General features: G+C 45.7%; 1 protein-coding gene across 1 annotated transcript in view; it reads right to left on the reverse strand.

Moving 5' to 3' along the window:
* Positions 1-14,872, reverse strand: part of LOC140411385 (myomesin-3-like) — a 225,706-nt gene that overhangs the window by 36,789 nt on the left and 174,045 nt on the right. The window contains exons 27-29 of the mRNA XM_072500502.1: positions 12,828-12,895; positions 12,580-12,690; positions 2,033-2,120 (exon numbers count right to left, since the gene is read on the reverse strand). Coding sequence (XP_072356603.1) covers positions 2,033-2,120; positions 12,580-12,690; positions 12,828-12,895 — 267 coding nt within the window. The remainder of the gene's footprint in view (positions 1-2,032; positions 2,121-12,579; positions 12,691-12,827; positions 12,896-14,872) is intronic.

A 14,872-nucleotide genomic window follows, 5' to 3' on the forward strand; every position in this document is an offset into this window, starting at 1 on the left:
GAAGGATGAAATGAAATGAAATTAAATGAAAATCACTTATTGTCACAAGTAGGCTTCAAATGAAGTTACTGTGAAAAGCTCCTTTGGAGAGGGTCTAGAAGAGGTTTAGCAGGATGTTGCCTGGTCTGGAGGATATTAGCGATGAGGAGAGGTTGGATAAACTCGGATTGTTTTCACTGGAATTACAGAGGATGAGGGGCAACCTGATAGAAGTTTACAAAATTATGAGTGGCATGGACAGAATGGATAGTCAGAAGATTTTTTCCAGGGTGGAAAATTCAATTGCTAGGGGACATAGATCCAAGCCAATTTTAGAGGAGATGTGCGAGGCAATTTTTTTTACACAGAGCGTGTTGCATGCCTGGAACCCACTGCCGGGGGAGGTGATGGGAGCAGATACGACAGCGTTGTTTAAGAGGCATCTTGACAAATACACGAATAGGATAGGAATAGAGGGATATGGACTCCGGAAGTGTAGAAGATTTGTGCTTCATCAGGCATCATGATCGGCGCAGGCTTGGAGGGCCAAAGGGCCTGTTCCTGTGCTGTACTCTGTTATTTGTTCTTAAAGGACACAAACCCTAAAAATGCCGTGAATGTACAGTCACTGACAGGAATGGCTGCAGGGTGTTTCTCTAAGGAACAATGGAACCCCTCCCTGTTTCCAGACAAAATACTTGTAAAAGCATCCAAAGACGGATAACCATTTAAGGTAAAGACAAATGGACATATTGACTATCTCATCTCAAAAGATCCTGGTGTAATGCCCAGGCGGACTAGTGGATTCCAGTTTTATCTTGGAATATACACAGAAGGGTTTAAAAACTATCTGAAAGTGCTACGCCAGTCTTTGTCTATGTGTCTTTGTGAGGATAAGCAGCTGTGAGTTTCACACCAAAGGTGTGTTACACAGTAACAGAAGCAACCAACAGCTGACATTTTATTGCTGGTATATCTCTCTCTCTGACTGAGGAAGTCAGATCAGCTAACAAAAGGACCGCAGCTGGGAAGAGAACTGAAATTTATCTGCCAAACCACAGGAAACTTGATTCAAAGAACCAACTATTCTCCTGCTGAAGTTAAACATAACTATTGGGTCCAGAAAAGATATCCATGGGAAAGGGAACTTTGTTAGATTAAACCTTGTTGCTACCAGCAGAGGGTGGGTTGAAGAAAGACAGTAAGAAGTCTCACAACACCACGTTAAAGTCCAACAGGTTTATTTGAAATCACAAGCTTTCGGAGCACTGCTCCTTCATCAGATGAAAATGGTTTGCATTATGGAGTGCGGTCAATGGAGGGCGAAATGCAGTTTTAGTCTCCTTATTTAAGGAAGGTTCTAAATGTATTGGAAGTAGGTCAGGGAAGCTTTCCTGATTAATACCTGGAATGGTTGGGCTGAGTCATGAGGAAAGGTTAGACCGTCTCGATTGTATCCACTGAAGTTTAGAAGAGTAAAGGAGACTTGATTGAAACATAAGATCCTGAGGGATATTGATAGAGTGGATGTGAAGAGGATTTTTCCTCTTGTGGGAGAATCTAGAACTAGGACGTCACTGTTTAAAATTCCCATTTTAAACCGAGATGAAGAATTTATTTTTTTCTCTCAGAGGTTTGAGAGCCTTTGGAACTCGTCTCCTCAAAAGGCGGTGGAGGGAAAGTCTTCAAATATTTTGAAAGGCAGAGGTATATAGAATCATTGATAATCATGGGGGGGGGGGAGGGTGAAAGGTTATCGGGAGTAGACAGGAATGTGGAGTTGGTGTTAAAATCAGATCAGCCATGATTTTGCTAAATGGCAGATCAGGCTCGAAGGGCCAACTGGCCTACTCCTGCTCCAAATTCATATCAGTTAGCTGCACTCGTTCAGAGTTAAAGCACAAAACAATAATGAGACAGTGTTTTTTATTTTTTCCACAGGATGTGTGTGTCACTGGCAAGACCAGCACCTGTTGCCCATTTCTGGTTGCCTTTGAGAAAGTGTTGCTTTGTCTCTGAAAATTTCAGAATTTTAATTTCAAAATCTTTATACCTTGATTGAGCATCTCAAGAACACTAGAATCTTGTCCCCTTTCATCCGCCACTACTGCTTTATAAACTCCTTCATCCTTCTTGGTGACCTGGAGAAAAAAACAATTCCGTAAAAACACAAGTTAATACAATGGGAGACATGCACTGGGATTTTTCTCTTCAGAGTGGGATTCCTGTGGGATTTCTGCTTGCCACTCTGGATCTTCCCATCCTCTGTTAATTTTCCTGGGTAAGTTTCATTCTGAAGGCTTGATCATTCCTGGTAGCATTGCTCTCAACAACAATGAAAAATCTCAATGGTGCTGGATTGGGAATTCTTCTGCAGGCATCTGAAGAGGAAGCAAGCGGCCATAAAGGTTCAGAAGAGTATTGCTGAAACATGAGGAGGCTGCTACCAAGACCTTCTTTCTCCAAGGAGGCCCCTACCATCATATCCTGGGACTCTCGGGATCTCCCATCAGCTTCTAAATGGTAGCCCAGAGACAGTTAATGTTTCAGGTTATGAAAGGGCATCAATAGAAACATAGAAATAGGAGCAGGTGGAGGGCATTTGGCCCTTCGAGCCTGCTCCGCCATTCATTATGATCGTCAAACTCAATAGCCTAATCCCGCCTTCTCCCCATATCCTTTGATCCCCTTCGCCCCAAGTGCTCTATGTAACTGCTTCAACAATGTTTTGGCCTCAACTACTTCCAGTGGTAATGAATTCCACAAGTTCGCCCTCCCTGGGTGAAAACATTTCTCTTCATCTCTGTCCCAAATGGACTACCCTGTATCCTCAGAGTGGCCCCTGGTACTGGATACCAGCACCTTTTTGCAACTACCCTGTCTAGTCCTGTTAGACTTTTATAGGTTTCTATGAGATCCCCTCTCATTCTTCTGAACTCCAGTGAATACAATCCTAACTGACTCAATCTCTCCTCATACATCCATCCTGCCATCCCAGGAATAAGTCTGGTAAACCTTTGCTGCTTTCCTCTAGAGCAAGAACGTCCTTCCTCAGGTAAAGAGATCAAAACTGCACACAATATTCCAGGTATGGCCTCACCAAGGCCCTGTATAATTGCAGCAAGACATCACTGCTTCTGTACTCAAATCCTCTCGCTATGAAGGCCAACATAACATTTGCCTTCTTTACTGCCTGCTGCCCGTGCATGCTTATCTTCAGTGACTGGTGTGTGAGGATACCCAGGTCTCTAAGCACATTCCCCTCTCCTAATTTATTGCCATTCAGATAATAGTCTGCCTTCCTGTTTTTGCTACCAAAGTGGATAACTTCACATTTATCCAAATTATACTGCATTTGCCATTCATATACCCACTCACTCAACGTGTCCAAACCACACTGAAGGATCTCTACATCCTCCTCACAGCTGACCCTCCCACCTAACTTTGTGTCATCTGCAAATTTGGAGATGTTACATTTCATTCCCTCATCTAAATCATTAATATGTATTGTGAATAGCTGGGGTCCCAACACTGATCGCTGCGGTACCCCACTAGTCACTGCCTGCCATTTGGAAAAAGGCCCGTTAATTCCTATTCTGTCTGCCAACTAGTTTTCTATCCATCTCAATACACTAGTCCTAACCCCATGCGCTTTAATTTTACACACTAATCTCTAATTTGTTAAAGCCTCTGAAAGTCCAAATAACCCACATCCACTGGCACCCCCTCATCAACTCTACTAGTTACGTCCTCGAAGAATTCCAGTAGATTTGGCAGGCGTGATTTCCCTTTCATAAATCCATGTTGACTCTGTCCAATCCTGCTATTATTTTCTTAAGTGCTCTGCTGTAAAATCTTTGATAATGGATTCGAGAATTTTCCTGACGACCGACGTCAGGCTACCTGGTCTTTGGTTCCCTGTTACATAATTTCCCTGTACATAAAACAATATGTAAACAGTCCAACTAGGGAAGGGGCGGTACTGGACCTGGTATTGGGGAATGAGCCCAGCCAGGTGGTAGATGTTTCAGTAGGGGAGCATTTCGGTAACAGTGACCACAATTCAGTAAGTTTTAAAGTACTGGTGGACAAGGATAAGAGTGGTCCGAGGATGAATGTGCTAAATTGGGGGAAGGCTAATTATAACAATATTAGGCGGGAACTGAAGAACATAGATTGGGGGCGGATGTTTGAGGGCAAATCAACATCTGACATGTGGGAGGCTTTCAAGTGTCAGTTGAAAGGAATACAGGACAGGCATGTTCCTGTGAGGAAGAAAGATAAATACGGCAATTTTCGGGAACCTTGGATGACGAGTGATATTGTAGGCCTCGTCAAAAAGAAAAAGGAGGCATTTGTCAGGGCTAAAAGGCTGGGAACAGACGAAGCCTGTGTGGCATATAAGGAAAGTAGGAAGGAACTTAAGCAAGGAGTCAGGAGGGCTAGAAGGGGTCATGAAAAGTCATTGGCAAATAGGGTTAAGGAAAATCCCAAGGCTTTTTACACTTACATAAAAAGCAAGAGGGTAGCCAGGGAAAGGGTTGGCCCACTGAAGGATAGGCAAGGGAATCTATGTGTGGAGCCAGAGGAAATGGGCGAGGTACTAAATGAATACTTTGCATCAGTATTCACCAAAGAGAAGGAATTGGTAGATGTTGAGTCTGGAGAAGGGGGTGTAGATAGCCTGGGTCACATTGTGATCCAAAAAGACGAGGTGTTGGGTGTCTTAAAAAATATTAAGGTAGATAAGTCCCCAGGGCCAGATGGGATCTACCCCAGAATACTGAAGGAGGCTGGAGAGGAAATTGCTGAGGCCTTGACAGAAATCTTTGGATCCTCGCTGTCTTCAGGGGATGTCCCGGAGGACTGGAGAATAGCCAATGTTGTTCCTCTGTTTAAGAAGGGTGGCAGGGATAATCCCGGGAACTACAGGCCGGTGAGCCTTACTTCAGTGGTAGGGAAATTACTAGAGAGAATTCTTCGAGACAGGATCTACTCCCATTTGGAAGCAAATGGACGTATTAGTGAGAGGCAGCACGGTTTTGTGAAGGGGAGGTCGTGTCTCACTAACTTGATAGAGTTTTCGAGGAGGTCACTAAGATGATTGATGCAGGTAGGGCAGTAGATGTTGTCTATATGGACTTCAGTAAGGCCTTTGACAAGGTCCCTCATGGTAGACTAGTACAAAAGGTGAAGTCACACGGGATCAGGGGTGAACTGGCAAGGTGGATACAGAACTGGCTAGGCCATAGAAGGCAGAGGGTAGCAATGGAGGGATGCTTTTCTAATTGGAGGGCTGTGACCAGTGGTGTTCCACAGGGATCAGTGCTGGGACCTTTGCTCTTTGTAGTATATATAAATGATTTGGAGGAAAATGTAACTGGTCTGATTAGTAAGTTTGCAGACGACACAAAGGTTGGTGGAATTGCGGATAGCGATGAGGACTGTCTGAGGATACAGCAGGATTTAGATTGTCTGGAGACTTGGGCGGAGAGATGGCAGATGGAGTTTAACCTGGACAAATGTGAGGTAATGCATTTTGGAAGGGCTAATGCAGGTAGGGAATATACAGTGAATGGTAGAACCCTCAAGAGTATTGAAAGTCAAAGAGATCTAGGAGTACAGGTCCACAGATCACTGAAAGGGGCTACACAGGTGGAGAAGGTAGTCAAGAAGGCATACGGCATGCTTGCCTTCATTGGCCGGGGCATTGAGTATAAGAATTGGCAAGTCATGTTGCAGCTGTATAGAACCTTAGTTAGGCCACACTTGGAGTATAGTGTTCAATTCTGGTCGCCACACTACCAGAAGGATGTGGAGGCTTTAGAGAGGGTGCAGAAGAGATTTACCAGAATGTTGCCTGGTATGGAGGGCATAAGCTATGAGGAGCGATTGAATAAACTCGGTTTGTTCTCACTGGAACGAAGGAGGTTGAGGGGCGACCTGATAGAGGTATACAAAATTATGAGGGGCATAGACAGAGTGGATAGTCAGAGGCTTTTCCCCAGGGTAGAGGGGTCAATTACTAGGGGGCATAGGTTTAAGGTGAGAGGGGCAAAGTTTAGAGTAGATGTACGAGGCAAGTTTTTTACGCAGAGGGTAGTGGGTGCCTGGAACTCACTACCGGAGGAGGTAGTGGAGGCAGGGACGATAGGGACATTTAAGGGGCATCTTGACAAATATATGAATAGGATGGGAATAGAAGGATACGGACCCAGGAAGTGTAGAACATTGTAGTTTAGTCGGGCAGTATGGTCGGCACGGGCTTGGAGGGCCGAAGGGCCTGTTCCTGTGCTGTACATTTCTTTGTTCTTTGTTTGTTCTTTGTTTTCTCTCTACCTCCCTTTTTAAATAATGGAGATACATTCACTACCTTCCATTCTGTAGGAATCTTGGAAGTTGACCACCTGCATCCACTATTTCTAGGACCACATCCTTCAGTACTTTGGAAGTACTTTGGGGTATAGATTATCACACCCTGGAGATTTATCAGCCTTCAATCCCATCAATTTCCCAAACACCATTTTTCTACTAATATAATAATTCCTCCCTCTTACTAAACCCTGCGTTCCCCAGCATTTCTGGTACATTATTTATGTTCTCATCTGTGAAGACAGAACCAAAGTATTTATTTAGTTGCTCAGCCATTTCTTTGTCCCACATTACAAATTCCCCGTATCTGACTGTAACATTTGTCTTCACCAATCCTTTCCTCTTCACATACCTACAGAAACTTTTACAGTCAGTTTTTATGTTCCCTGCAAGCTTACCCTCGTATTCTATATTTTCGTTTTAATCAATCCATTGGTCCTGTTTTGCTGAATTCTAAACTGGTCCCAATCGTCAGGTCTGTTGATTTCTTGGTCAGTTTGTATACTTTCAACCTGAAGAGGGCAGTAGAGCAGAGCAGCTGATTGGCTGTTGAGGGGAATACTTGCATCTGTGCATTGCGGTCACTGCATCCAGAAAGTGTACCTGAGCAAGACACCCTAGGTGTTCAAGTCAAGGCAAGCATCCAACAGAGGGCAGTAGAGCGGAGCTGCTGATTGGCTGTTGCGGGGTGAATTTGCATCCGTGCATTGCGATCACTGCTCCAAAAGGTGGTTTGTGGAGGAGCTGTTGTCAAATGACAGTTAAACCCGAAACACTTCTTCAGTGTTTCCCTCCCTACCTCCTCCTCTAACCCAAAAAAAAAGACAATCACTGTAAGGTTCCCAGCTGAGTAAAGATCAAGAGGGAGACTCGAGGGCAGGTAGAAGTAGAAAGAAGTTGAACCATGACGTCAGAGCCTGCAGGTAAGTGATTGGCTGTGACTGGTAAGTAGTTTTTCTTTTCCCTGAGGTGTTATCGTACGGGGCGCAGTGGTTGCTGAGTGAGTGCTTGCTGAGAAGGGGAGTAAATGTTTTTTTTAAAACTTACTGTTGGGAGTGTAAAAATGGCAGGAGATCCCAGACCTGTGTTATGCTCCTCTTGCTCAATGTGGGAGTTCAGGGACGCGGCCGATGCCCTTGACTCATTCATGTGCGGGAAGTGTGTCCAGCAGCAGCTCCTGTTAGACCGCATGGGCTCTGGAGCTGCGGATGGACTCACTTTGGAGCATCCGCGATGCTGAGGAGGTCGTGGATAGCACGTTCAGTGAGTTGGTCACACTGCAGATTAGGATTGGTAAGGGAGACAGGGAATGGGTGACCAAAAGGCAGAGAAAGGGCAGGAAGGCAGTGCAGGTGTCCCCCGCAATCATCTCCCTCCAAAACAGGTATACCGTTTTGGATACTGTTGGGGGAGATGACTCACCAGGGGAAGGCAGTAGTGGCCAGGCTCATGACACCGTGGCTGGCTCTGCTTCACAGAAGGGCGGGAAAAAGACTGGCAGGGCTATAGTTATAGGTGATTCAATCATAAGGGGAGTAGACAGGCGTTTCTGTGGTCGAAAACGAGACTCCCGAATGGTATGTTGCCTCCCAGGTGCATGGGTCAGAGATGTCTCAGATCAGCTGCAGGACATACTGAAGGGGGAGGGTGAACAGCTAGTTGTCGTGGTGCATATAGGCACCAACGATATAGGTAAAAAACGGGATGAGGTCCTACAATCAGAATTTAGGGAGTTAGGAGATAAGTTTAAAAAGTAGGACCTCAAAGGTAGTAATCTCAGGATTGCTACCAGTGCCACGAGACAGTCAGAGTAGAAATTCAAGAATAGTCAGAATGAATACGTGGCTTGAGAGATGGCACAGTGGGGGGGGGGGGGGGGGGGGGGGTCAGATTTTTGGGACATTGGAACCGGTCTGGGGGTGGTGGGACCATTACAAATCGGATGGTCTACACCTGAGCAGGACTGGAACCAATGTCCTAGGGGGTGCTTTTGCTAACACTGTTGGGGAGGTTTTAAACTAATGTGGCAGGGGGATGGGAACCAGATTAGGAAGTTAGAGGTCAGTAAAGAGGCAGCAACTAAAGCCAGTAAGGTACTAGATAATAAACTCAATGTGACTAAGGGGAAGAGTAGATAGGGAAGAGATGATGAACGCAAAGAGACAGGTGGTCTGAGGTGTATTTGTTTCAATGTGAGAAGTGTAGCAGGTAAGGCAGATGAACTTAGGGCTTGGATTAGTACCTGGGAATATGATGTTATTGGTATTACTGAGACTTGGTTGAGGGAAGGGCAAGACTGGCAACTAAATATCCCAGGGTATAGATGCTTCAGGAGGGATAGAGAGGGAGGTAAAAGGGGTGGAGGAGTTGCATTACTGGTCAGAGATGATATCACAGCTGTGATTAAGGAGGGCACGAGGGAGGATTCGAGCACTGAGGCAATATGGGTAGAGCTAAGAAATAGGAAGGGTGCAGTAACATTGTTGGGACTTTACTACAGGTCTCCCAAAAGCAAGCGTGAAGTAGAGATACAAATACGTAGACAGATTATAGAAAACTGTAGGAGCAATAGGGTGGTCGTGATGGGAGGTTTTAACTTCCCCAACATTGAATGGGGCTCATGTAGTGTTGGAGGCGTAGATGGAGCAGAATTTGTAAGGAGCATCCAGGAGAGCTTTTTAGAGCAGTATGTACATAGTCCAACTCAGGAAGGGGCCATACTGGACCTGGTATTGGGGAATGATCCCGGCCAGGTGGTTGAAGTTTCAGTCGGTGATTACTTTGGGAATAGCGATCACAATTCCGCAAGTTTTAGAATACTGGACAAAGACGAGTGTGGTCCAAAAGGAAGAGTGCTAAATTGGGGAAAGGCCAAGTATAACAAAATTCGGCAGGAGCTAGGGAATGTGGATTGGGAGCAGCTGTTTAAGGGTAAATCCGCATTTGAAACGTGGGAGTCTTTTTAGGAAAGGTTGATTAGAGTGCAGGACAGACATGTCCCTGCGAAAATGAGGGATAGAAATGGCAAGATTAGGGAACCATGGATGATGGGTGGAATTGTGAGACTAGCTAAGGTGAAAAAGGAAGCATACATAAGATCTAGGCTACTTAAAACTGATGAAGCTTTGGAGGAATATCGGGAAAGTAGGACAAATGTCAAACGCGCAATAAAGAGGGCTAAAAGGGGTCATGAAATATCTTTGGCTAACAGGGTTAAGGAGAATCCCAAAGCCTTTTATTTGTATATAAGGAACAAGAGGGTAACTAGAGAAAGGATTGGCCCACTCAAAGACAAAAGAGGGAATTTATGCGTGGAGTCAGAGGAAATGGGTGAGATTCTTAATGAGTACTTTGAGGAGAGGGATATCACGGATGTTGAGGCTAGGGATGGATGTTTAAATACTCTACGTCAAGTCGGCATAAGGAAGGGGGACGTTTTGGATATTCTAAAAGGCATTAAGGTGGACAAGTCCCCAGGTCCGGATGGGATCTATCCCAGGTTACTGAGCGAAGTGAGGGACGAAATAGCTGGGGCCTTAACAGATATCTTTGCAGCATCCTTGAGCACGGGTGAGATCCCGGAGGACTGGAGGATTGCTAATGTTGTCCCTTTGTTCAAGAAGGGTAGCAGGGATAATCCAGGGAATTATAGACCTGTGAGTTTGACATCAGTGCTAGGCAAACTGTTGGAGAATATACTGAGGGATAGGATCTATTCACATTTGGAAGAAAATGGACTTATCAGTGATAGGCAGCATGGTTTTGTGCAGGGAAGGTCATGTCTTGCAAATCAAATAGAATTCTTTGAGGAAGTGACAAAGTTAATTGATGAGGGAAAGGCTGTAGTTGTCATATACATGGACTTTAGTAAGGCGTTTGATAAAGTTTCCCACGGCAGGTCGATGGAAAAAGTGAAGTCGTATGGGGTTCAGGGTAAACTAGCTAGATGGATAAAGAACTGGCTGGGCAACAGGAGACAGAGAGTAGTGGTGGAAAGGAGTTTCTCAAAATGGAGAAAGATGACTAGTGGTGTTCCACAGGGATCCGTGCTCAGACCACTGTTGTTTGTGATATACATAAATGATCTGGACGAAGGTATAGGCGTCTGTTTAGCAAGTTTGCAGATGATTCTAAGATTGGTGGAGTTGCAGATAGCGAGGAGGACTGTCAGAGAATACAGCAAAATGTACATAGATTGGAGAGTTGGGCAGAGAAATGGCAGATGGAATTCAATCCAGGCAAATGCGAGGTGATGCATTTTGGAAGATCTATTTCAAGAGCGGACTACACAGTCAATGGAAGAGTCCTGGGGAAAATTAATATACAGAGAGATCTGGGAGTTCAGTTCCATTGTAACCTGAAGGTGGCAACGCAGGTCCATAGAGTGGTCAAGAAGGCATACAGCATGCTTGCCTTCATCAGACGGGGTATTGAGTACAAGAGTCGGCAGGTCATGTTACAGTTGCATAGGACTTTGGTTCGGCCACATTTGGAATACTGCGTGCAGTTCTGGTCGCCACATTACCAGAAGGGTGTGGATGCTTTAGAGGGGGTGCAGAGGAGGTTCACCAGGATGTTGCCTGGTATGGAGGGTGCTAGCTATGAAGAAAGGTTGAGTAGATTAGGATTGTTTTCGTTGGAAAGACGGAGGTTGAGGGGGGACCTGATTGAGGTCTACAAAATTATGAGAGGTATGGACAGGGTGGATAGCAACAAGCTTTTTCCAAGAGTGGTGGTGTCAATTACAAGGGGTCATGATTTCAAGGTGAGAGGGAGAAAGTTTAAGGGAGATGTGCGTGGAAGGTTTTTTACACAGAGGGTGGTGGGTGCCTGGAATACCTTGCCAGTGGAGGTGGTAGAGGCGGGCACGATAGCATCATTTAAGATGCATCTAAACAGATATATGAACAGGCGGGGAACAGAGGGAAGTAGATCCTTGGAAAATAGAAGACAGGTTTAGATAAAGGATCTGGATCAGTGAAGGCAGGGAGGGCCGAAGGACCTGTTCCTGTGCTGTAATTTTCTTTGTTCTTTGTTGTTCTGAAATCTGGGGCGAAATTCTCCGACCCCCCGCCGGGTCGGAGAATCGCCGGGGGCTGGCGTGAATCCCGCCCCTGCCGGTTGCCGAAGTCTCCGGCACCGGAGATTCGGCGGGGGCGGGAATCGCGCCACGCCGGTTGGTGGGCTCCCCCGCTCGATTCTCCGGCCCAGGTGGGCCGAAGTCCCGCCGGTGTAAATTAAATCACCTACCTTACCGACGGGACAAGGCGGCGCGGGCGGGCTCCGGTGTCCTGGGGGGGGGCGCGGGCCGATCTGGCCCTGGGGGGTGCCCCCACGGTGGCCTGGCCCGCGATCGGGGCCCACCGATCCGCGGGCTGGCCTGTGCCGTGGGGGCACTCTTTCCCTTCCGCCTCCGCCACGGTCTCCACCATGGCGGAGGCGGAAGAGACTCCCTCCACTGCGCATGCGTGGGAAGCTGTCAGCGGCCGCTAACGCTCCCGCACATGCGCCGCCCGGAGATGTCATCTCCGCGTCAGCTGGCGGGGCACCAAAGGCCTTTTCCGCCAGCTGGCGGGGCGGAAATTCGTCCGGCGCCGACCTAGCCCCTCAAGGTTGGGGCTCGGCCCCCAAAGATGCGGAGCATTCCGCACCTTTGGGGCGGCGCGATGCCCGTCTGATTTGCGCCGTTTTGGGCGTCAGTCGGCGGATATCGCGCCGTTTCCGGAGAATTTCGCCCATTAACTCTGTTTTCCTCTCCACAGATGCTACCAGACCAGCTGAGTATTTCTGACATTTTCTGTTTTATTTTTGGTTCGGCATTTTCTATTCCACTGCATTAGAACTGAAGAAAGTAGAATATTTTGAATAAAACTTACAATGGGGTATCTATATTAGCACACAGAGCTCAGCAACTATTTCTACTTTCCGTGAATTAAAATTCATTAGAACATGTTTTACAGAGAAGCCACAGGGTCAAATACAAACAGTTGTACATTGATGCTAAAAGGATTAAACTATCCTCGGGCTTCAAAGTCAGCGCGCCAGAAGAGCAAGTCGGCATTGTCTTGTGGTTTTAACCCTCATGCCTTTGTAGAAATTCACATGTTTTAAACATAAACCTTCTGAACTGAACCATTGGGTAGTAAGCATAAAGCAAAAGTTTAAGCTATCTGATAGACCCCACCCAGGACTGGGGACCTGCAAAACAACATCGCTAGCTTTCATTACCTTTGAGATTGAAAGGGAACTGATGCCACTCTCAGGATCATATGTAACAGCTGTAATCTGTTTCCCATCTTTGCACCATTTAATACTGGTCTGGGTCTTTGTGTTTGACACCTGTTTAATGAACACGGTGAAACATAAATGAAAATCGAGACATTACTCCAGCACTTCTCACAAAGTAATTTTAAGTGACACTAAAAGAAATGGCATTTATGTTATAAGCGGTTTATTTGCACAGAACATGTTCGTACCTTACAGGTGAGAAGGAGATCACATTCTTCAGTCACTTCCCAGTGCAAGTACTTCTCAAAATAAGGACCTGAAATTTTGGTTGAATAGGTTATGGATATCAAATGCAATAACAACTGAAGTATTAAAGATATTCCTTCTATTGAAGTGTAAAAGTTTAATTGTGGAATAACAGATGTTTAACCACCTGCAATGGGTGAGTTTGGTTCAGGTGGGAGGTTAAAAAGCTAAAAATCTGAAACAGGAACCCAACACACCTTAATCATGATTTTAATAGAGACAGAATGAGAGACAGGTGACCTGGCTACTTTAAGACAGCAGGCTGGTCATTAAAATACTTTAATGAAGCTGCACACCTTCAATAGTAGTAATGTTATTTTTAACCACAGTTCAAGCCCAGCCTTGGGAAACCCAATAGGTGAAAGGAGGTGAGAGGGTTGAATACATGAGGTAATTGTCTTTACATGATTGTTTGTGTTTCCAAAAGGAATAAGAGTATTTTCTACACAGTACAGCCCACTTACTTTGACGTGCCTGCACCCACATTGTGACTATTTTTAATCTCTATCTGTAATCTTTGGATTCCACCACATAACCCCATCTGCCTCTTCACATAATTGACATTCTCCCCATAATTAGAAACTTCCACCATGTCCCCTCCCTCCATCATCTGCCACCCCTTGACCAGGCCTACCTGCTCTCAGCCCAGCTCAGCCACCTGCCTTCTATTTAGTATTTCCCACCCACCAAGTTCCAGCCTGTTAAATCAGGCAGCCTATGGATGGGAAAACGAGAGAAATAAGATTTCAAGTAGGATGTTTGCGAAGCTCACATTTTTGGCTGCCCGACCTGAAATCAGCATCGTCATACAAGAACTGCCCCTCCAAGTTAATACCCAGCAGTCTGTCTTTTTGGGATTATATCAGAGTGAACCTGCCAGGTTTGAACTCAAAATTAAACAAAAGCTTGGCAGTTAACTATTCCTTGGTGCATTCTCTATGACAACACCTCTACCATTCAGAGTCCACTTTTAAAGCAATCAGCACCCTCTTCTCATGCAGTAGAATTCTTGCAAATCTGACCTGATGACTATAAGACGAAAAGCTGCGACAGAATGTTGCTTTTTTCCAGCAATGCTTAAGTCCTGTATTTTTAAAAAATCTTTTTAGTATTTTGTTGGCTTCACACTGTAACACCCAATTAGAAATTTAGATGCTGCTAATTTTGGGGTATTTGGGGAATGCTGGGATAAATCCCTGCACCTGAATGGCGAGGCCTACCGGTTCATCATTAAATTGAGTCACGTTTCCATTGAGCCATTGAGATGGTTCAAGAACAGGCAGCTCACCAACTCTCAGCTAATTAGGACAGGTGTCCAGGAAAGGGGAGGGTGGGGGACTGGTGGTGATTTGGTTGGAAAGGAAACAGTAGCAAAGGGAAAGAAAGGCCAGAGGAAGGAGAAGGGGAGGGAGCAGTCAGTGGGGTTTGGGGTAGAAGGGATGATTAAGTGGAGGATTTGTAACTGGTTAAAAACCACAGTCTTTGAAAGTGCAGTTCACAGGGCTACACCTGCTCATCCTGACTCCAGGTAAGTACATTTGAAAACCTTGCCTTGCTAGTTACAGCTGAACAGGTGGCCCATTTAAAGACTATAAACCCCCAAGCCTTTAAGGACTTGATGTTCTTGGAGTGCAGTCATTTGTGGATGGCTGAGAAAATCTAAAAACATGCAGCAAGGCCTCAAACAGCAGAATGGTCATTTATTTGTATATAAAGGGTCAGCTGCATGTTTCAGGCTTGGGAGCAGCTGGCTGATTTATTGACTAATCATAGAATTTACAGTGTAGAAGGAGATCATTCGGCCCATCGAGTCTGCACCGGCTCTTGGAAAGAGCACCCTACCCAAGGTCAGCTGCATGTTTCAGGCTTGGGAGCGGCTGGCTGATTTATTGACTAATCATAGAATTTACAGTGTAGAAGGAGATCATTCGGCCCATCGAGTCTGCACCGGGTCTTGGAAAGAGCACCCTACCCAAAGTGCCAGGCC

The sequence above is a fragment of the Scyliorhinus torazame genome, chromosome 1, assembly GCF_047496885.1.
Source record: "Scyliorhinus torazame isolate Kashiwa2021f chromosome 1, sScyTor2.1, whole genome shotgun sequence".
Classification (NCBI taxonomy): Eukaryota; Metazoa; Chordata; class Chondrichthyes; order Carcharhiniformes; family Scyliorhinidae; genus Scyliorhinus; species Scyliorhinus torazame.